This window comes from Phyllostomus discolor, chromosome 7 (genome assembly GCF_004126475.2).
Source record: "Phyllostomus discolor isolate MPI-MPIP mPhyDis1 chromosome 7, mPhyDis1.pri.v3, whole genome shotgun sequence".
NCBI classification, from domain to species: domain Eukaryota; kingdom Metazoa; phylum Chordata; class Mammalia; order Chiroptera; family Phyllostomidae; genus Phyllostomus; species Phyllostomus discolor.
The window spans coordinates 118,234,862-118,258,969 of NC_040909.2; the positions used below are offsets into that span (position 1 = coordinate 118,234,862).

The following is a 24,108-nucleotide window of genomic DNA, read 5'->3' on the forward strand; positions in this document are numbered from 1 at the left end:
CTTTATATTTAGGCCAAATTGAATCAGTATGTTTTTGAAGTAAATTTTTCTGTAAGTACTTTATATGTTACTTTTTTCCATTAAAAAATGACACCAACAGACTTTTACTATTATATGAATATTGGAAGTAACTTGGATAGCAATTGTAAATGCATGTAAAGCACTGCCAGTTTAATTTTTTTCTGTATTTAGTATTTGTCACTCAGTTTTAAGATCATGATTCTTAATATTTCTTTTTCTTTTTAAATAGATATGATGATGCAATACAGCTATATGATCGGATTCTACATGAAGATCCAACTAACACTGTAAGTTAGCTGATGGTCCTGAAGATCATCTAGTTTATTTCAAAAGGCAGAATTAATTAATTCTGGAAATAATGGAAAAGTACATATAGAACCTTGTTTATCTTCTTATTTTAAATATTTCGTAATAGGCCATTTAAAAACAATAGATTTGAAACTCTTCAGTAAAACTTTTTATGAAATATCTTACTAGACAGAAGCTTGTTGAAATTAAGAAAGAGAATTTTATGTGCTTATGAAGCACTTATTCTTATGTGCCCAGAAGAGCTCAATGTTTTTGTAATATTTTGTTGAAGTTTATAAAATAATAACTTGTTTGTGTAGTTACATTTTAGTTATCTTAATGAAAAATGGAAGAAATATCTCAATAATTAGTATATGGGATTAATGAAGGTGTTTTGTTTTAACTTTGGCTTTTCTGACTTATATCTGCACAAGAATGACTATGTCATATATAAATATACTTAAAGAAAAATATCTTTAATTTATCCTGATTTTTAACAAATTTTATATTAGTTTATTGGTCAAAATGTTTGTTCTAAATATACTTACTTAGTATTATTTGTTTTAAAAATACCCTGGTGGAAAAAATTTGTTTTTATTGTTTGGAACATTTCAGTTCACTATTGGTATAATGGCTTCCCTCAGATTTACCTTTCATTAAGTGAAAAGTTAAGGAGACCAGGCATTTTTAATGCTTTATGTTATGTCCATGTATACATATGCCCTCTAAAAGAAAAATATCTTATTGTAATACATAACTCATAATAAGTATAGGGCATAATGGTATCTATTAGAGTGTTCATACCACACCTCTATGACTATAGAAGTTTTAGTTGCTATTCATGTTTATATTTTGACATTGCGTCATTTGTGATACTTGAATGCAATATTTTTAACAAGTTTCACTGTATCTATATAGTTATTTCATCTCAGCTGGTACAAACCCTGTAAAGTTTGGGGAAAGATATTAATATCAAATTAGGTAAGCCTGTGCCAGTTCTTTAAAGATCTCATGGGTGGAGCCTTTGGCAAGGCTTAAAACACAGCATTTAAGCACAACCAAAGGTAAAATGAAGGAAGATAACATTTAATACCATTATATTCTAAGTATTATGTTAGTTGCTTTACATTGATACTTGGAGATTTGGTGGTGTTACTGAGTTTTGTGGACATTAAATATTTTGCCCTTGGTTAGAAAGCTGTTAAGAGGCAGTAGTTGGGATTCAGTTTCATCTCCCCACCCCCCGCCCCAAAACCTGGACTCTGTTCTCTACTGTATTGCCTATGGGAGAACTAGTGTCATGAAGAATGAAAGGAATAAACAGTTAAATAATTTTCAAGTAATATTGGATTGGTGAGGTTAGATATTATGTGTCCAAAATAGTTTCTTCATTATATATTCATTTATTTCTCATCTGTTTTCAGAAGGACTTCAAATGAGGCTGTCCTTTGAAGTCTAATATTTTTCTTTTCATAAAGGTTTTAAGGTTGAGTTACTTTTGGAACTTTACTTCTACTTTCCTTATGAATTCTTGAGACTTTCTAAATTTTGCATATACAGGGTCCAGCACAAATAATGCCCCTTTTTTAATTACAAAATCATAAGCATGTAATTCTTTAACATAACAATATCACACTCAAGCACACCATGTGATATTTTAGATAAAGTGTCAAATTAAGACTATAAATTACCACACCCATATTATTACCCTACCAGCCACACTCAAGCAGGTGTTACTTCTGCTGGACCCTGTAGTGTGGTACTTTCGTTGTTTTACATAGTGGGCTTACTCAAATATATTTGAGTGCCTACTGTGTAGCATTGTGTTAGGCCTTTGGCGTGAGCAGAATATTAGAGGATATGCATTTTTAACAAATAGGTCATTTTTTTGTTACTAAAATATTGTTATCATTATCATTATGAATATTGTCCTTGGCCTTATTCAGGAATCTCTTGATTCTCCCTGTTGTTTCTCTGTTCTTCAACTCGAAACCCCACCTTTCTCACTCCATGACAGGTAGCTCCCTTAGTCTAAAGAGAATCCATTCATTGTCCTTCCACTGTCTGCATCTTGTTGAGTGTGTATTGTTACATAAAAAAATAACAGTCATTATAATTAAGTTTAACCTGGCCCCAGTGTGTTTTGTTGTTTAACCTTCTGCACTGAATAAAATAAAAGAGGTGGGGGGTTGTAAATTTAATACTTCATATAGTGCCCTCCAGCCCCTGACTCCTCACTCCAGCCTCAAGCGTGCAGACTTGACCACATACAACGTTGGTGTCTCCTGTGCCTTTGCTCCAGTGTTCCTCCTGCAGTGCAGTGTTCTTGACACTGTGTCCTCATTTGCTTTCTTAATATCTACTTCCCTTTTCTATTTCAGCTCAGGTGTCACATCTGGGACCCTCTTTGCTTCCTGACCTTCCACCTCTTCTACTCTGCTACAGCCTATTTGTATTAAGATCTACTCCTTGTCACCACAATTCCCTAGATACACAACTCCCCCTGTCATTGTTTTTCTCAGTATTTGATGTGTGTTTCTCTTTATAGTGTCATTGTCTAGCATACTACCTAGCAAATAGTAGCTGTTCAGTACATACTTGATGATTGTATAAATAAACGTCATTTGTTTTTTTTATATTTATCATTTAAAAAAACTTTAAAATGTAGGTTTAAATGTTTTGTTTTAAAATATGTCTTCAAAGACCTGTATTATTTATTTGAAAGACTCATAGGTAGATTGTTCTGTTAAAATTGTGAAAAAGTTATCAGAAGCCATATTTGTATAATGACATTCAAGTGGCCATGGTGGGACTTTTTTTTTCTAAGCTTCACTTTCCCTCTGTGTCTTAAGATACAGATCTTATGAATGAGACAGAGTAAAGGACTTTAGGCTGGATAAAGATTAGGATTCCCTGCTGGCTTGTAATTATCAGAATCTGGATGGTTATTTATTTGAATGAAATGATGCATACATTGTGTACATCAAAAGTAAAGCATATGTGATTGTTAGAGGAATGTTTGAATTCCCTGGTGGGATGTCATGGGGTATGTTTATAAACTCCCACTAAGCAGTAGTTGTACAATGGAGTTTCACTGGCATTGAGATAATAATTTGCACAGTCAGATTACCTTCTTTAAGAAAACCCAGGGAATCATGAGTGCCTAATCCTTTATTAATGTCAACCCGTAGGCTGCAAGAAAGCGTAAGATTGCCATTCGAAAAGCCCAGGGAAAAAATGTGGAGGCCATTCGGGAACTGAATGAATATCTGGAACAGTGAGTGTCTTACAAGAGGATTGTGTTTTGTTATTCCAATAAATCTTTTTTAATTAAAATGGAATTTGCATTTGATTTTCCTTTTTGCCTACATGCTGTTTATTTACCTAATATCTACACACATATTTTTTTTTCATTTTCCTTCACTAGATTTGTTGGAGACCAAGAAGCCTGGCATGAACTTGCAGAACTTTATATCAATGAACATGAGTAAGTGGTTACGCACACATAAAATTTTGTTAGGCTTGCAGTTTTCACCACTATATAAGTTCAGACGACCTAGTGGTTTCTAAAGGATCGGTGGGAAGATATGAATCATGTGTCATTTTAAATGAACAAAATAAATAAACAGTTAAATGAAAAGAAAAACAAATCAATGATTTATTGATTATATTTGTGAATTGCTTCAACTAGGTCATTTGTGTTTTCTAAATTATTTTTGTTTGGGAAGTTAAGTTTTTCTTTCAAATACATAAAGTATTCTTCAGAGTGAGAAAGGCCTGCATTTGCTGAGTTAAGGTTATTTTCAGTGAATCAAAATTGTGAATTTTGAGTTCAAATTATTCTTACAATACAAAGAGTATTATACTCCCTGCTGTTTAAAAATTCTGTCAATTGTATGCATTTATTAGCCTTAGTACTAAGAGAATCAACTCTTCCAAAGTAGAAGCATTCTGTTGCCTGGGTAAAAAACCAAGAATAATCAAGAATGTTGAATGCTGTAGGAACTGGCTTATTGGATATTTAATGTTTTTGTTAGCTTTTTTATTGCTGCAGTGACAGGAGGAAATCCCAGTGTGAGAGGATTAGCCCTGTCTTAGTGCAAGTTTTCTAATATCACAGCATTAACGCTAACCTCCATGTAGAGGCAGGACTTCTTTTTCTCTTTTTTTTACCCTTAGTTCTTCTGAATCTGAAGTATATCACATTGTGTCTTTCCTTCTTTTAGAGAGAATAGAGTCAGATTCTCATGCACATATTCTTACTATGCATGAATAGTTAATCTCATTCTCATAGTACAAATAGCTGACACATGAAATAAAATAGAATGAAGACACTTTGTGTCTTGCCTTTGCCCAGGGCTGTATGTGTAATGTGAAATGGAGAATTAAGATAGTAAACTGCATAATTCTAAGATAAGTAGGAGCTAAAATTAAAATAATAGCTGTTGTTCAATGAATGTGTCTTATAGTCTGGGAAGCAGTTTTCAGTTCTCTACCATACTTTGGTTCAGATCCTCTTTGTTTTCCCTTACAAAATTATTTTCCAAGTCATGTTCAGTATAGATGTGTTTTATGCTTGTGTGTTCACATATGTAAACATACTCAGTATTTCCTTATGTATGAGAGTGGTGGTGTATTTGGTTTAAATGGTAATTTATTTTCATAGTTTATAAAGTATGCAATATATAATTTAAATAACATGAACTGAATTTTCAGAATGCCGTAAAAAACCTATTTTATTTTGTCCATAAAACAGATGACAGTCATTTCAAATATTTTGTGCCTTTTGAAGATTTGTGATTAAAAGCATTTAAAAATATTTTAAATCATCAAATTTTGAAAATTAAAAATGTAAAAAATTTGTATAACCCAATAAAGAATAAACACAGAAACAAAAATCATGTGTAATTACATCATCCTAAGTTAACTACAGTTTATTTTTTATTTTTTTACTACCTCTTGAAACAAACAAACTTAGAATGATCTTTTGTAGCCTAATGCTTTTCACTTAGTTATATTTTATCTAAAATTTCTTACCACAATAAACATTTTACAATGTGATTTCAGTGGCTTTATGTTATTCTCTCTTATTAATGTAACCTAGTTTTCTTAGCAAACTTTCTAGGGGAATATGTTGGTGGTTTTTCATTTTCACTGTAATGGTGTACTGATTTTCTTTATTTTTTTAGAGAGAACAGATATTGTTAGGATTGTCTTAATTGTTTTGTTGGGCTACATTCTTAGAATTACTTGATTAAATGATACATACATTTTTAGGGATTTTGATAAATCGTTCTGAATTGTTAAGTCTCACCCCAGCAATTCTTAGTGTTTAACAACACCGTGTGCTGTCATTCTTTTCAATCTTTGCAAATTTTGATAGATTGAAATTGGTTACATCTTTTAAAAAAATTTTTTAAGAGCTCTTTATATAAATGGTTGGAAGTTTTGTTCTTTCAGAAACATACCCTTGTTTGATATATGTCTTTGTCATATTGATTTTTTAATCTTACAGATACATTTTATTTTTAGATGATCAGATACCCATTTTTATTGCTTTCATGTTTTCTATCCTTTAAGAACTATATTAATATATCACCTCTGTCTTGCATAGTTTTAATATTTCTGTATTTAGTTCTCAAATAGATAATACTTTATTTTTAACCTACCATTAAATTTATTTTCTCCACCTTGTAATGGCCATATTCAGTTTTGCTTTGTTTTAAATCTCTAAAGAGTTTGTTGAGATAGGTGAAAGTACACTCAAGAGAAATGAACTGAAAAATCCCAAGAAATTTAAAAAGATGGAAAAGCACTTGAAAAATTTCTTTTTAGAAGAAATGACAATTGTGTTCATTTTTACCTCAAAGCATATCACAAAATTCTTTTTGGTCTTAAAGCTTGTTATTCACAAAATGGCCATTTAGTTTTTTCAAGGAATAGTCAGATTTCGAGTATGTGGAAATAAATATCTTCATATTTTTTTGAAGTGAAAATTAGAATCTTTTCACTTACTTGTTTGGGCAAGCCATTTCAGTAGATAGGATTTTTTTTTTTTTTGGTAGAAGTGATAAATTATTGTGGTATGTCAGCTTAGCACAGTTTTATGGATACAGTGACAAAAATGTAGCAGTTTAGGAATTGCTAGATATATTTAACATTTTGAAATGTTCTGCATGTAAATAGTTTATAAGCTATTTTAAATATAATAGGCCACAGGCAGCATTGCTTGTTTAGATCTAGTACTTTGTACTCTAAATTCTGTAGTAGAATGTTCATACAAGCCCACTTAGTGTTTTTTATAGAGAGAGAAGGGGATATAGAATTCTGCCATACATTTTTCTATCTTTAAGTTACTTTTGCTTAAGTTTGTTTATCATTTATAAATTGTAGTGTGTATTTTGTTATTCAAGTGGCGTGTGTTACACCAGTTGACCATATTGAGATACTTGTTTTAAATATAAAATTAGTTATAATTTGTTAGCACTACCAATGTATATTATAAACAAAAACACGTATTTTAAACAAAGACACTTTTACTTGATATATAGTTAAAACTAGATGTTATACCAGTAAACAGCAGCTAGCAGTGTAAATTAATTGATAGTGATTATGGTTGCTTTCTGTAGGTCCAGCCTCACTGTAAAATTTTATAACTAATGGAATTATTAAAGTGCTATAAGGAAGAATCATAAGTTAATAAAGCAGTCTAGTGACAAATACTGGAACCTGTGCATATGCTTTTGTGAAGAACAGAAGAACTTTGATAAAGTTAGGTGTTTAAAGTAGAGACCACTTTCCTCTTGTTTTATAGAATAAAAAATAAATATCAGATAAATATCAGTACTTCTGTTCTAGACATTTATTCAGTCGTTTGTTCATTCATTTATTATATACTTAAAGTCAACAACCAGGTTTTGGATATAAAAATGAAAGGGCTAAATAGCTGCATGATCTTTGATGATTATATATAAGAATCTTTTTTTTTAAAGATTTTATTCATCCATTTTTTGAGAGGGAAGGGAGGGAGAAAGAGAGAGAGAGAGAAACATCAATGTGCGGTTGCTGGGGGCCGTGGCCTGCAACCCAGGCATGTACCCTGACTGGGAATCGAACCTGTGGCACTTCGGTTTGCAGCCCACGCTCAATCTACTGAACTACACCAGCCAGGGCTTATATATAAGAATCTTTATAAATCTAAAATATTGTGATACGGGGGTAATCTGCAGGGTGTTTTTGGTTCCTCAGACCCTTTGTATTTCATTGTTGTACCTGTTTTTATGTTACCATCAACATCTTCACTAATATCACCATCAGAATTTTTTATTGTGGTGTGTAGTGCTCAGAGGCAGTATATGCACAGTGGTTAAGAGGAATGTGTCCTGTCTGGAGTGGCACAGCTTGGGTTTCAGTTTAATCTCTGTACCTCAGTCTTCTTAACTATAGAATGGTGATATTAATTTCCTACTTCCTAGGGCTTGGGTAGTATTAAATGACTTAATACATTTTAACACCTAGAGAATAATACATAATGAGCATCTGATAAAAGTTAGCTCTTATTAGCCATGTTTGTGAAATGGCAACACGCGTATTTTGAAAAGTAAGTATATTAGACTTTAGTGTAAAGACCTTTGTATATTGGTGACAAATGCCAAAAATAAAATAACTATAGGTAGCTTTTTTCTGATGGGTACTCTCATCACCTCCTCACTGGGAATAAATCATAGGACTCCTCTGTTCTTTAGGATTTCCTGTAAATAGTGAGGATATTCACATGACTTTAAACATATAAAATATATTAAGGGGGATTATAGTCACATGGTATAAAACAATTTTTCCAGAGCCCTTTGCAGCAGTTCTCTCCTTAAGTTTTCAGCAAGATTTTTGTTTCTTTACCACATGATTAAATAGTGGTAGAGTGTATATCAAAGTCACTAACTTGATCTATTTCTCATGGGTTTAGAAATTTATAACTTTATTATGATTTTGTGTTTAACAATAAACTTAAGTAATGAAGAGTCTTTGTAGGAGACTATGTTGGTAAATTTATGTGTGTAAGGGATTTTAGTAAATAGTACTTAATAAAATGTTTATTTCCTCCTTACACTTTAGTTATTTGATTACTTTATTAAATGATTTGTGGAATTCCAGAAATTATTTTATATGTAACTTGATCCAAGGTCTTAAAGTCTATGTTATTAATGTTTGGATGTCCTATTAGTGACCCAGTTTAAAAAATGTAATATGTATTGATTGTTTGTAGGCTGCTTTAGGATTTAAGCTTCTGTTTACTCATTTCATTAAAAAACTAAATACTATTTGTATTTATGAATTCAGGATAATAAGTCCTTTATTAATAAAGCTATTTAAATTATTTAGGGATAAAAATAAAATGTCTGACTAAGATTGTTTTTAAGTTATTTTAAGGCATTACTAAGATAAAATTTGTGACTTTTAAAATTAATTTTTCCTATTGATATTTTTCAGTTATGCTAAAGCAGCCTTTTGTTTAGAGGAGCTTATGATGACTAATCCACACAACCACTTGTATTGCCAGCAGTATGCTGAAGTGAGTGTTTTCAGAAACAACAATTGTATGTGATTTTATTTTTGTTGGTTTGAGTGTTATTATGGAACTAAGAATATGTCCTTAAAGTTAGGTAAGCATATAAATATTTAAAACATCTAATGAAAATTGACTTGTGAGAGTAAAAGTTTTAAATTTTTAATACTGTAATGGAATACTGACTTCTCAGTTAAAAGCACTATTTAAAACAATGAAATTCTTTGTATTTTTATGTGTACACTATTTGCTAATAATGAATTAATTATATCACAATTGTCACCACTTAATGGCTTCTAAAACATTTATAGTGATTATGATTTTTAAATTTATATGCTAGAAAATCATATCAAGGTCAGTGTTTTGGAAAGTAGCAAGTATTTATTTATTTGTTTAACTATTAAGGATAGCAAGATAATTCAGTTCTGTAAGGTTAGAAGGACTTCATATTAAGGACTGTTAATAGTTTTAGGGGGAAAATTAGACTTTAAAATTTAGATTAGTGTTAATAATTTTAAGATGAAGTGTTTTAAACATCTTGCATTTGTTTACAGAATATGTTAATTATGTACTAATGCCAGTGGTATGATGAAACATGCTATATTTCAAAGTAGTAAAATAAACAGCTTTCAGCACTCTGCACTTTTTAACAGGTTAAATATACCCAAGGTGGACCTGAAAACCTTGAACTTTCCAGGAAGTATTTTGCACAGGCATTGAAACTGAACAACAGAAATATGAGAGCTTTGTTTGGACTTTACATGGTGAGTTAAGGTGCATGTTTAATGTTATTTTAACAGATATGTCGTTTAAAATCCACTAACCTATTTAATCACTTTTCTCTCTCTTTTTTTGATAAGCATATGAATATTTTTCTCTAGTTAATTATGAGTTAAAGGTTATAAGGTAATTATATTTTTTAGTGTTAATATATCCTACTAGACATTTAATTGTAAAGTTTTTTATTGTGTCAGAAATGAAATTTTACCTTATAAAATTAAATAGTAACAGATAAAAATCCATCCTATCTGTTTCTTAGTTGTTTTGACATTTTCGGGTTTATGCCCAACATAGTTATATTTCTTACCTTAAATTAAAATTGTATGAGATATTTTTAAACTATGGCAATAAGAAACATTATAAACAAAATCTCATGTCAAATTAAAAATATTTTTATGGTATAGAAAAAATTTGTGAGAAGCATGTAATTAAATATTCTTATTGTTTATTTCTGTCAAATGACAAACTTAGAAAAGTGAATTAACAAGAGCTTTGGAGTAGGAAGAATTTGCTGAGATTTAAAATATATGTAAAACGAGCCCCCCTTTTCAATCAGAATGCCTGGAAAAAGAAACTTTAATAGGTCAGTTCTTTGAAATTTTAATTTACCCTAGTCTTCCATGGATTTTTGGATGAATGTCTTATTGGGGTTCAGTGAAAAGAATTGATTGCAGAGATTGAGGCAGAAACACATGAAATCCCTTTCCAGAAAGAAATGGAATTTTTAAGAATTATAGTAGACAACTAATAAAATAATTTTAGATATTATTTAAGACATCTTTTTCCATCACTTTGGATTATTCAATATTTTAATATTGTCATTTTTTAAATTTTAATTGTTCAAATACAGTTTTCTGCCCTTTACCCCCATCCCAGTAATATTGTCATTTTTAAACACTACAGTTTTATTCAGCATAATTTTATATTAAAAGTTGTTTTGCTACAATTTTTAAAAACTTTGTTATCATCCCATTGCAACTGTGACCTTACATGTTTTTAATTATTTTGCTAGGAAAAGGGCATTTGTTTTTGATTGTTTTGTTTTGTTTTGTTTTTAGTCAGCAAGTCATATTGCTTCTAATCCAAAAGCAAGTGCAAAAACAAAAAAGGACAACATGAAATATGCTAGTTGGGCAGCTAATCAAATAAACAGGGCTTATCAGGTTAGTATTGATAATTTTATATTATAAGTTAATATATTTCTTAGTTGTTGTTTTTTTCCTGCAGACTACAAAGGCAGATGTTTATCATTGAACTTTTATGCCTTTGAACCTTTATCAAATGTGTTTTAACTGTGTGGAATTAAATTGTAGTGGTAAGGATCACTTTTTTTTCAAGAAGAGTCTGTTACTGTTATGATCAATCCCATAATTAGTCTCACCATCTAGAAGTCTCAGTAGTTCTTCATTTGGCAAATACAATGTAATTTTGAAAATCCGGAAAGGATAAACAAATGGCAGAATGCATTTCAGAAGCAATTGTATATGTGAGTGTATCATTAATCAGAGGTATCTCAATGAAAAAAAGAGGAAGAAAAGCCTAAAAATAAAGTAACCAAACTATAACAAAGTTTATGTATTTTGCTTATATGTCAGACCTGATTTTATGAATCCTGTTCCTAAGAGATTCTTCAGGAAGGCCTCATGGAAAAACAATCATCTTACATCTTGCATGTACCTGTCTATAAGCAGAGATGTCCAACCCATGGCCTGTGGCCCAGGATGGCTATGAATGCAGACCAACATAAAATCATAAATTTACTTAAAACGTTATGAGATTTTTTTGTTTGTCTTTGTTAGTGTTTGTATATTTAATGTGTAGCCCAGGACAACTCTTTTTCCTTCAGTGTGGCCCAGAGATGCCGAAAGGCTGGACACCCTGGTATAGTCTTTATATTTGAAGGATGATTTGGCTTTTTATAAAACCTTTAGTTTACATTACTAAGTCTCTTAAACATTTTGTTCCTTTTTTTTTCAGATAAAATACTGCTGTAAAAAAATCTGATGCCATCCTGATTTTCTCTCCCTAATAAGTGACTTAGCTTTTTATCTGGTTATCCTAAGGAATTTTTTATTTATTTTTAAGATACATTTTATTTATTTTTAAGATACATTTTTAAGATATATTTTGTTGATTAATTCTTGGGCTAATTTTCTCAAATACACGATAGACCCATTAATATGTAGGTTCAGTCCTCTCTTATTTTGAGAAACTCGCCTTTAAAATTATAGTTTCAAATACTTATTTTATTTGATTGCTTAAGTTTTCTTTTTCATGTTTCCAGTTAAAAGTTTATCGGCTCTCCTTTCCAAACCCCTGTATCATTCATTTTCTTTCACAATTTTTTTCTATCATTTTCTTTCTTTTCTCCCTAATAATTTTTTTGGAGTTTATATTCTTTTTCTTGTTCTCCATATTTCAATGATATAACTTTCCTGGGCTATTGGGAGAAGGTTTTTATAGAATAGGGGAGTCAGAGATAGAGTAGGGTAACTTTGCCAGCATTGCTTTCTCTATAGCCTCCTATTCTTTGGTCTATTCAAAGCCTTGGTTTTAAAGTCTGTTTTGTCAGATACAAGTACTATTATCCCATGTTCTTTTCCTTTTTCATTTGCATAAAATGTCTTTTCCTATCCCTTTACTTTTAGTCTGTGTGTATCTTTCAGTCTGAGATGGGTCCCTTGGAGGCAGCATATATGTGTGTCTTGTTTTCTTATCCATTCAGCTACCGTCTGTCTTTTGGTTGGAACATTTAAGCCATTTACATTTAGGGTGATTATTAATAGATATGTATGTAGTGCCATTTTCTTGTTTTAGAGTATTTTCCTCTATTTTTTTTCCTTTCTCTTTTTCTTCTTCTTCCTAAAGCAAGACCTTTAACATTTGTTGCCCTTTAACTGCTTTGGTGTTGACAAACTCCTTTAGCTTTTTCTTATCTGGGAGGCTCCTTATTTCTCCTTTGATTTTAAATGATAGCCTTGCTGGGTAAAACAGCATTGGTTGTAGGTCCTTGCTTTTCATCACCTTGTAAAATTCATGTCGTTCCCTTCTGGCCTGAAATGTTTCTGTTAAGAAATCAGATGACAGTCTAATAGGTACTTCCTTGTAGGTAACTACCTGCTTTTCTCTTGTGGCTTTTAAGATTCTCTCCTTGTCTCTAAGCCTTGTCATTTTATTTATGATGTGTCGCAGTGTAGACCTCTTTGGGCCCAACTTGTTTGGGACTTTTTGAGCTTCCTGGACTTCTATGACTTTTTCCTTCACCAGATTAGGGAAGTCTTCAGTCTTTATTTCTTCAAATAGGATCTGGATCCCTTGCTTGCCATCCTCTCCTTATGGCATTCCCATGATGCAGGTATTGTTATGCTTCATGTTGTCCAAAATGTTTCTGAAGCCCCCCTCATTTTTTAGAATTCTTTTTTCCTTTGGCTGCTGTGCTTCGGTGTTTTCCTCCTACCTTGTCTTCCAAAACACTGATTCAGTCCTCTGCTTCAGCTAACCTAGTGTTTATTCCTTCCAGTGTATCATTTACTACAGATATTGCATTCTTTATTTCTGAATGGACCTTGTTTATGGTTTCTGTGTCTTTTTTCATGCTGTTGAGTATTCTTGTAATCATTACTCTGAATTCTGTATCTGATAAATTGCTTGCCTCCATTTCATCTAGTTCTTCTGGAGAATGCACTTGTTCTTTCATTTGGGATCTGTTTCTTTGTCTTCCCATTTTGGTTGCTTCTTTGTATTTTCTTCCTTAGTGGTTAAACTAATCTGTTGTTAAGCTGGTCAGTTAATCTAATCAAGCTGTAACCAGTAGTTGAGCTTAAGCACCATAGGGTTGGGCAGGGTAATTCCTACAGTGGGGCTGTTGCTTCCTCTCAGGCTATGTATGCCACTTGGAGAGGAGTGCTCTGCCTGAGAGAGATGACTCCTGCAATATGGGGAATGACTCAGCACAGGGGTCCTGTTGGCTGACCATTCAGTTTTCTCCCCAGAGCCACCAACCCCAGACTCTCCTTAAGCATCTCTAGTCCATTCTACCTTCCCTTTGCCATAGCCCAGGCTAAGTGGCTGCAAATGGAATTTTGTGCATTGGCCCTTTTAGAGGCTCTGTGTCTCCCCCTGGCAGACAGAAACCCTGTTGCTTTTCACAGCTGATGTTATCTGGATTTCTTTCTGGCTCTGATGCTTTAGGTTGGAGAGCTCAGGTTGGGGTTTAGACCCCATACTTCTCAGGGGAAACCCCCAGCCACTGAAATATCCCTCCAGAACTTCTGCTGCATCCTGTGGGAGCCTAGCCAGCCCTCTTTTGTCTCCTCTGCACTCCATACCAGCCACATTTTGGTGTAGCGGTTTCTTCTGTCTGTCTGTCTGGTTATAAGGCTTTTCTCCAGCTAGAGTTCATTCTGGATGATTTCTCTACAGTTTAGTTTTAATTCCAGATTGGTCCTTGGAGGAGGTTAGTGTAGCTTCCACTTACTGTTCCACTATCTTGGATCCTAAGAAAAATGAATATACATTTTATTTAGTAAGTTGATTGCATCTACCTGTTGACTGGTGAGGTTCAGCAGTTTTCTCATGTGTATTGGCTATGTGAAGCCTTATCTTTTCCTCAGTTTATGACTTTTTATTTTTTTTTATTTTCCTAGTTATGAACCTTTTGTTATATGTGTAGCAAATCCCTTCAACTCCTTGCTTGTTTTTCCTCAAAAATGATTTTGATGAATAAAAGTTCTGAAGTTAAATAGGTTCAGCCTAATCTTTTATTTCCTTTATGGTTTGTACATTGTGTGTTCTGTTTAAGAAATTATTAACTACACGTGGTTATAAAGGTAATCTTGTCTTCAGAGTCTTTTTTTCTTCTGCTTTCACATTAAGATACAGAATCCATTTGGGACTGATTTTTTACATATGACGTGAAATACTCGTAGTTGTCAGTTCCCCCCGTTAGCTGTCCAGAGTGTTCCTGGCCATCTGTGTTTTCAGACATGTAAAATAGGACTCAGTCACCACCCACTGTTAGCTGTCCAGAGTGTTCCTGTCCAATACTGTGTTCTGTCATGTGAAACAGGAGTCAGTATCCCTGGTAGCTATCCAGAGTTTCTGGCCCATCTCAGTGTTCTGTCATGTGAAATAGAATTCATGTCCCCTCCTCCCTGCCTTGGTTAGCTAACCAGAGTGTTCCTGTCCATCTCTGTGTTCTGACATGTGAAATGGGAGTCAGGCCCCCCAACCCCACCCGTTAGCTATCCAGAGTGCTTCTATTCATCTCTGTGTTCTATCTGGGTCCCACTGCATGGAAGCCAGTGCCATGTGTTAGTTAAGGGAAGAACACAGATAGTTAGATCCATGTTATCTGGCTCCAGAGTTTGGCTCTGACATTCATTAGCTCTGTAACTTTGGATAAATTATTAACCATCTCTGGGCCTCGTTTTTCATCTGCAAGATAGGCATAGTGAAAGTTTTCTGAGGATTAAAGAAGTTAATAAATAATTTTTACCAAATCACAGTAATACACAGTACATTGTGTTTGCTAATCACATGTTCTAAATTCACTTGATTATTCCTGCTGTGTTCATTGAGTTATAATGTTGAAATAACAATAACAGAATAGTAAACATTTATAGGAAGGTTATTATATGCTCGATATTTGTCCTGCTCTACAGTGAGGATATTAAAGCATGAAAAACTTCAATTACTTTCCCAAAGTGACATTGCTGGTTAATGACAGAGCTATTTTCAAACTTAGGCAAATCCAACTCTAGCCTTGGTGCTGTCAGCGGCCTGAAGGTACTGCCCCTATAAAGAGATGTCAGGTATAAATGTATCTGAAGCTGTAATTACTGTTTCCAACTCTTCTTGGTATTTTCTCATATGGACAATCAATACTGTACCCCCATGTGTTTCTTCATTTCAGACCTAAAGCTGTCAATATTAACTAAGTTCAGAGTTTTGTTTTCTTCATTTTTTTATCTTTTTTCTTTTTACCTATCTCTTCAGTAACAAACACAGTCCCTTCCCTGCATTGAGATGCTCTTTATTACTAGCCGTGACTCCATTTCAGTCATTTAAGCCATTGTTCAGACATCCAAGCTCTATTGTTTAGTTATACTTGCTCTCCCTGCCATTCTTGGTTTTTAAAACATTTTTAAGTATATTTTATTGATTTGCTATTATAGTTTTCCCAATTTCTCCCCCTTTTCTCCCCTTCCCCCTCAACCCTCCAGCATTCCCTCCCCTCTCAGTTCAGGTCCATGGGTTGTACGTATAATTCTTTGAGTTTTCTGTTTCCTATACCATTGTTGACCTCTCCCCATCTATTTTATGCCTACCAATTATCTTCTTCTTCTCTGTACCTTTTCGCCCCTATTCCTTCCTCGCCACTGAAATCTGTCCATGTGATATCCATTTCTCTGATTCTGTTCCTGTTCTAGTTGTTTGGTTAGTTTTTGTTTTTGTTATTTGTCTTTTCTTTTAGGTTCATTTGTTGGTAGTTGTGAGTTTGTTGTCATTTTATTGTTCATATTTTTTATCTTTTTTTAGATAAGTCCCTTTAACATTTCATGTAATATTGGGTTGGTGATGATGAACTCCTTTAACTTGACCTTATCTGGAAAGCACTTTATCTGAATGAAAATGAAAGCTTTGCTAGGTAGAATAATCTTGGATGTAGGTCCTTGCCTTTCATGACTTGGAATACTTCCTTCCAGCTCCTTCTTGCCATTAAGGTTTCTTTTGAGAAATCAGCTGACAGTCTTCTGGAAACTCCTTTATAGGTAACTCACTCCTTTCCTCTTGCTGCTTTTAAGATTCTCTTCTTTATCTTTAATCTTGGGTAACTTGATGATGTGCCTTGGCATGTTCCCCTTTGGGTCCACCTTCTTTGGGACTCTCTGGGCTTCCTGGACTTCCTGGAAATCTATTTCCTTTTCCAAATTGGGGAAGTTTTCCTTCATTATTTGTTCAAATAAGTTTTCAATTTCTTGCTGTTGTTCTCCTTATGGCACCCTTATAATTCAGATGTTGGAACATTTCATATTGTCCTAGAGATTCCTCAGTTGCTCTCCTTTTTTTGAATTCTTGTTTCTTCATTTTGTTCTGGTTGGATGTTTATTCCTTTTGTTCCAAATCATTGCTTTGAGTCCTGGTTTCCTTCTTGTCACTGTTGGTTCCCTGAATATTTTGCTTTATTTCATTTTGGGTATCTTTCATTCGTTTTTCCATTTTTCAACTAAGCTCAGTCAGTTCTGTGAGCATTTTGATAACCAGGGCTTTAAATCCTCCATCAGATAGGTTGGCAGTCTCCTCATTGCTTAGCTGTCTTTCTGAAGCTTTGCTGTGTTCTTTCATTTGGGCCATATTTCTTTGTCTTGACACACATGATAAGTTGTAAAGGGGTGGGGCCTTAGGTTTCACCTGAGCAGGGCAACCCTCCTTGTGGCGCTGCCTATGGGGGAAGGGCCAGAGAGGGAACAGTGCAGCTCACCTGCTCAGCTCTAGGACACTTCCAGTTCTTCTCAACTAGGAATCACCCATCATTTTTGTCTCTAGACACCAGTAATACATTTTAAATAAGATCTCTTGTTGCTTTTGAAGCTTTTATACACTGTGTTTTTTCTATAGATTGTGGGTTCTCTTTATGTGAATGTGAATCCATAAATACTTATATTTCTTACTCTTTGCTAACTTGATGGTTTAAAATAATGACTTATTTCCTTATGATTCCGTAGGTAGGCTGTTGGGCTTGGGCTCTCCTGAGTAGTTCTGCCAGTCTCAAATGGGCTTCTTTATATTTCTGTCCTATGCTAATGGTTGATAGCCTCACTTAAATATCTGAAAGTTTGCTGTCTGTTGGCTGGAGTGCTGATCCACGTGTCTGTCATTTGGCAGGCTAACCTGGACTTAGATGGTGGTCCCAGAGTTCCAAGAGTAGCAAACAGGCAAACTCTAATGTACAAGAGCTTTTCAAGCTTCTGCATATTGCTAATCTTCCATTGAGCAAAGTAAATCATACTGTCAACCTAGATCAGGGATGCAATACTTTACCTCTCAGTGAGAAGAGAAATATGTAGTCATTTGATAATTTATTACATATTGTATAACTCCATAGTCCCATCCTTCTGCTTGTGTTTATTTTGCTTTTCTTTTTATTCACTTTATTTAGGAATAATTTAGATAAAATAATATGCACACATTTTACGTATACTTTTGAGTTTTGGTAAGTATGTGCTCCCCTCTCACCACCACCCCATTTAAGATGCACGTCATTCATCACTCCAGAAAATTCCCTTTTGCAACTTTGTGGTCCTTCCCACTTTGTACCACAGACAAGTACTGATGTGATTTTTATCACTCTAAATTAGTTTTGCTGTATTGGGCTTTATATAAATGAGATCATAGGTTATGTACTCCTTTGTGCCTGGCTTCTTTCACTCATTATAATGTTTCTGAGATTCATCCAATGTTTCATTTTATTTATCCTATTACTTTGTACACTCACATTGCCTTCCACAAATTGTGTAAAGGTAAATTTTAGCCCAACTTATACCAATTATTACAATGAATAAATCATTGACCTTTGATTTTAATAATCAAAATTTTATTATTTGTGTTCTTTTGGTGAGTTTTCTTTGAGATCCAACAGGGAATTATGAAAAAGGTTTACTTAAGCAAAGTATAACTGGATAAAAACAAAAATGCAGAATTTGTGGTTAATGTGAAAAAGTATAACTTCGGAGATTGACATTTTAGTAAGTAAATCTTTAGGATCTAATTGAGAACTTCGTGACTCATGTCTAGGCATATAAAAAGTATAAAGAAAAATATTCCTTAGTGTAATGTTTTTCTAGGTACTTATAAATTAGAGAAAATGAGGTTTTAAGAACTGCTTTTCTTTCTTTGTTTCTACTTAATAATGAAACAGAATATGGCTACTACTTGCTCTTCAATTAGGTAATTGGTTTAGCATGTTCCATAAAGGCAGGCAAGTTTGATTAATGCTCACGAAAAACTTTAATGTGAACTTACACACAATAATTATCCAGATAAATGCTTCTTTGGTACACTGTTAAATTCATCTGTGCTAGTGATCCATATGTTATTTATGATTGTGGAGGTGATTCTGTTACTATCCTTTTGGGAAATAGAAAATTAAATCATGATTTGAGGGAAAAATAGGATTACAGCTTAATCAGTTAAATTGCCATATAATTCTGGAATAGACAAAATAATTGCATGTCAGGCAAAATTTGAAGTGATTGATTTATATTTCCAACTTTCTTTTTATTTATCCTGACACAAATAAGTTTGTTTCATTTATTCTAAATAGCACTGGTTGTCGGTACTCTTGATACACAAACTAGATAGTATTTTTATTAACTAATTTTTTAAAAAATCACAAATGCATATTCATTATTTTTATTATGTTTAAGTGCTAACCAAGAAAAATACTTTAATATTTTAAAATACAGTAGTTTAAGATACTTATTATGACTAGCTCTACAGGAATTTATTTTTAGTTTGTTATGTAAGTGTTACTATGTGTTATCCTATTTTTGTACCTCTCTCCCATCCCATCAAAGCATTTTCTTAGAATTAGACCTTTAAGTATCTGATTAAGACCATTCCTGTTTACTTTGGGTAGGCAGTGGTGAAAGAAAAGGCTTTCTGTTCTTGGTAAGTCCTTGCGAAAGTGAATCTATCAACTGGATAATAGGAGTAATAAGCACACCCACATCCTTTACTCACAGAAGGGAATTACAAAAAGGCAAAGTTTTTAATGTGGTGTTTCTGTTACTCTGTTTTGTGGTTATGACTTGTATATTTAACATTTGAATTCCTTAAATTAGTGATATCTTCTTAAAGGTAAAGGGATTTTGAGTCTTATGAGCTTTTCTTTTTTCCTGGCATTTCCTCTAGAAATCCCCTTTATTTACTCTATCAAATCAAGATTCAACTACAGAAGCTAATGGTTTAGGAAGTAGGGGAGTCATAATGTTAAGCTGCAGCCAGAGAGGTCAGAGGCAGGTTACCAATTCCCCGCAGCCTGTTGCTTCTATGATGTTACCTGTGCTTGATCACTTACTCTTTCTCAACAGGTCATGAGAAGTTTGCCAAATTAAGTTAATTACAAAAGAGAAGGAACACATCATAAATCAAGCACTAAGTACTTAAGACAGCATTGGTATTTGAAAGAAAGATCAGTCACATGAAAATGTATTGAGTGTTTAGATGTTGGTTGAAAATACTATATGCTGTTAATAGTAAATGTTAGGCAGTGCTTTAATTATGGGGAAAATAGGTAATACAGATATAATAAACGTACCCCCATAAGGAACACACTTAGCAAGTAAATCTGTAGTGTTAAATCAAGCTGATAAATGATGGGAATTGTCAGTTTAGTTAGAAAACTCATTTTGAAATCAGCATGAAATCAGCAGTATTTCCCTCCTGATTGTGTGCACTATATTGCATTTAATATGTCATGAATTTGGTTTAAATATGTAAAGATAGTATTGAATGTTATATTGTTTTCATTGTAAAATTCAATCTAATATGCATATATATACAGTAAATTACAACTTGAATTAGAAATGCATATTTTAAAACATGTTTACATCATGGCAATATGTAACAAAGTTTTATTTGACAGGTCTTTGCTGTGGAAACATAGTATTACCTAGACAGTTATTAAATCTGGAAAAATTTAAAAAATTACAACAAACTTTAAATAATTATAGAGATATCTTGTACTTTAAAATGTTTAATAGAAAATACTTTACATTTATATTTTACCTTTGTTTGAAAACATTTGATTTCATGCTAGTGATAAAATAGATAAAGTTAACTCTCATTAACAGTTTGAAGGTAAGGTTGTGCTTTTGAACCTGCCACTGAAGTTGAGCCTAATTGTGTTTTTTAAAAATTAGTTTGCAGGTCGGAGTAAGAAGGAAACCAAATACTCTCTCAAGGCAGTTGAAGACATGTTGGAAACACTGCAGATTACCCAGTCTTAAGGTTTCAAAAACTTTCACATTCCATTGCACAACTGCACAACTTATTGGCCTGTGACTTATTTACTAAATGTCCAATTCTATTTATATACTAATTTTCTGTTAAAGCAGTTGTAAATAATGTGTTTATATAAACTTAAAAATGCCTTTTATTAATAAGCAGGAAGATGGGAAAAGTCCATGGAAGAAAAATTTAAGAAGAATCTTATTGATTGTACATCATTCTCTTAATATCACACTGCTTTTAAACCATAATGTGATATAGAAATAACCTCGTTAAATAAACCATGATGATTTATTAAACTTGCATGTGAAGATTATAGATTCTGTTACACTTAAATAGTGAACATGTTTTAGCACTCAATTTCTAGTTAATTCCTTTTTATCTGTGGTAGGAAATACATAGCATATATAACTGACACAAACTAAATACTGGTATATTATCTTGAGTCTCTTTTAATGTCAGGTTGGATTTTTTCTCAGTGTTTCAATAGACTATTTTGTGTGCTACAATGTTAGTCTGCTAAATCATATTAAAATATGTCACACTCAAAAATTTGGTAATCTTTGTAAACTGCTTTGCCATAGGATATAATTATTTATACCTATAAACTGTTTTATGGTTTATAAATGCTTTAATGATATTTAACCTTTATAGAAGTTATATCTAAAAGTTACAGTTATTGAACTTTTAACTGTAAATTATACAAAGAAAATTTAGAGGTGTAGAGAATAGGAGCTAAAAGGGTTTCAGTGGCTGAGTTATTTTTACTTTAGGAAAAAATAAAAAAAAATCTAAACTATCTTTAGAGGAAAAACAATCCTCATATCTCATTACCTTCTTAGTAATAATTGGAATTTCTTCCTTTTTCTCTTTCCTACTAATTAATCATTGTAATACCTTCAACAGTAGTTTGCATGTCTTAGTAGAATAGAAAGAACTTTTATTTATGTCATTGAGACGTATATAGGTTTTTAGAATAGGCAGTTGTTCATTTAGGACCAATATTTATCATTAGTATTAGTTTGTAATTTACATATATGTTGCATATAATACATATGTGAATAATATTACTTATTTTTTAATACCAACACTATACAGAAACTTCTCACTTGTCATTGCTGGATTTGGGCAAATGGAGATCATGGAGGAATTGACAGTCTTTAGGAAGAAAACTTACCAATACTAGCATTTTAACCTTTACAATAATTCTGTTATTCTTCCCGTCTAGTGTAATTCTTTCATGTTGCAGTCCTTTTCATTTTATTCTGCCATGAGTAATGAGTAAATGTGAAATAACTCTTGTCATATGAAGATAATTCTCAACTAATCTTTGTTATCACAAGATGTACCCTTTTTGCTCATGAATTTAATAACTGCATTTTCAGCATAATCAGCCATTTCAAATTTGTTTGCTACAAAGAAAATAGTGCCCACATACTACTGCACTACCTTATTCTCTCAAATCTGTTCCCATCTGTCACTAGAATAGTGTTTTCTTTAACAATTAAATTTGTGTAATAATTTAGTGCCTCATTACTCTCAACTTTAGTTTCACTTTATTTTTTCAAATTTTAATACCTTCTGGCCAAGAATTTTATTACACTGTTAATATATAATTTATGGACCACAATTTAAATGTAGTGATAATCCCATTGTGGGACACAGTTGCCTGCCCAACTATTCCCTTCACTTTTTCCTTATAAGTAGTATCTTATACTGTTCAAATAGGAGCAGAGATCCCTATTACTCAAGGAAGTTAGGACTTTACCCCAACCCCAGGGGATGCATCATGATTGATTTAAAATGGCAGTGGTTTCATTGTATTTCTTAAAAAATATTTTTCACTATTAGTATTTTTTTTAAAGGGAGGGGAGGGAGGGGGGAAAAAGAGGGAAAGAAACATCCATGTGTGGTTGCCTCTTGTGTTCCCCCTACTGGGGACCTGGCCTGCAACCCAAGCATGTGCCCTGACCAGGAATCGAACCGGTGACCCCTTGGATCTCAGGCCAGCACTCAATCCACTTAGCCACACCAGCCATGATGGTTTCATTCTTTATGGTCTGTGATATGCCAGGCAGAACTTTTTGCAGTGGAGAAAATAGTCTGTATTTGTGCTGTCTAGCATGATAGCTATTAGTTATATGTGGCTCTTGAGCTCTTAAAATACGGTCAGTGCAACTGAAAAGTTGAATTTTTAATTTAACTTTATTTAAATTTAAATAGCTGAATGTGACTTGTGGCCACCATATTGGACCGCCCGGAAATAAAAAGTGTAGGCATATGACCTAGTTAGAGTTAAAAGTGAACAGAAGAATGTTGGGAAGGGCCTTCCTTTCAGATTAAAAAGTCAAAGCTTTGTGAGATGAAGCTTTTCGTTTCTCCTCCTTCTGGCCAACATGCCTAAGGGAACAACAGCCATCCTATAACCATGAAATGGTAAATATGAGATGAAAGCTACATTTCAAAGAAGTTTCCTTCGAAAGGTGAAGGGTCTCTGGTAGCAATTTTGAACACCTAAATCTATGTAAGGAATTGCCAGTCTCAGTACTTACTATATGAGAAAAACAAACTCTTGATTTCTGTTACTTTAGTCATATATGTTTCTGACTAATATATCCACCATGTAACTTTTTAAAACACGAAAAACTCTTATTTTAGAATGCTATTTCAGAATATAATCACTTAAGGTTAAGTAGATAGTTGTATATAATAAAAGAAGTAATATCTTATTACAACTCAGCCCCTAGTATTAAGCCAACAGAAGTGAGAAAAAGGCATATTAAAACAACCTTAACCATAAGGATAATATTGACTTGGGATCAGAGAGGGAGGTAGAGAAAATAGAAATGGAAGACCAATGTTTTAGAATACTGGAAGCATATAATTTTTATTGGCAAATATTTTAAACAGTTTTTTCTAATGCCACAATCCATTGATTCTCAAAGTAACTTCATTTTATTTTATTTTGTAGAACTGTAGGAATTTAGAAAGGAAGAAAAACACGATAGTTTTACTCCATTTTAAGATGAGGAATCAAGTTTCAGAGAAATTAAGTTCTCTGTGATGGAGCAAGGAATAAAACCAGGATGTCAGGGGCTCCCAAGTCAGTGCTCTTTCTAGTATATGCAGAGGCATGTATCTGTTCTTTGATATATTGTTTCCTTCTTAGAGTAACAAAGATAGAGACAGATATGTTCAAGGGACACTCACTGCTCATTCGAAGAACAGGGAACAGAATTCAGATTTTATGATTTGGCAAAAAATGTTTAGCGGAATGATAAAGTCAAATTTTATTTTGAACTAAATTGATTTAAATTAAGTTACCCATTTAAAGTGTTGCTTCATTTATAGTCAATGTGAGAACTATTTTAGACTGTTTAGAACTATTTTAAACCTCTTTCACCTGAACCACAGATGCATGCAGTCTCCCTCTTAATGTTGGT

General features: G+C 33.0%; 1 protein-coding gene across 2 annotated transcripts in view; it reads left to right on the forward strand.

Annotated features, from left to right (window-relative positions):
• EMC2 (ER membrane protein complex subunit 2) overlaps positions 1–22,242 on the forward strand; it is a 39,242-nt gene extending 17,000 nt beyond the window's left edge. Inside the window, exons 5-11 of one of the 2 annotated variants that reach the window (XM_028533905.2) lie at positions 251–308; positions 3,501–3,586; positions 3,737–3,796; positions 8,797–8,878; positions 9,526–9,636; positions 10,711–10,815; positions 20,578–22,242. In XM_028533905.2, the coding sequence (XP_028389706.1) occupies positions 251–308; positions 3,501–3,586; positions 3,737–3,796; positions 8,797–8,878; positions 9,526–9,636; positions 10,711–10,815; positions 20,578–20,664 (589 nt within the window). In that variant the 3' untranslated portion in view covers positions 20,665–22,242. The remainder of the gene's footprint in view (positions 1–250; positions 309–3,500; positions 3,587–3,736; positions 3,797–8,796; positions 8,879–9,525; positions 9,637–10,710; positions 10,816–20,577) is intronic. The other variant, XM_028533906.2, reaches the window with a different exon arrangement.
• Positions 22,243–24,108: the final 1,866 nt, after the last annotated feature.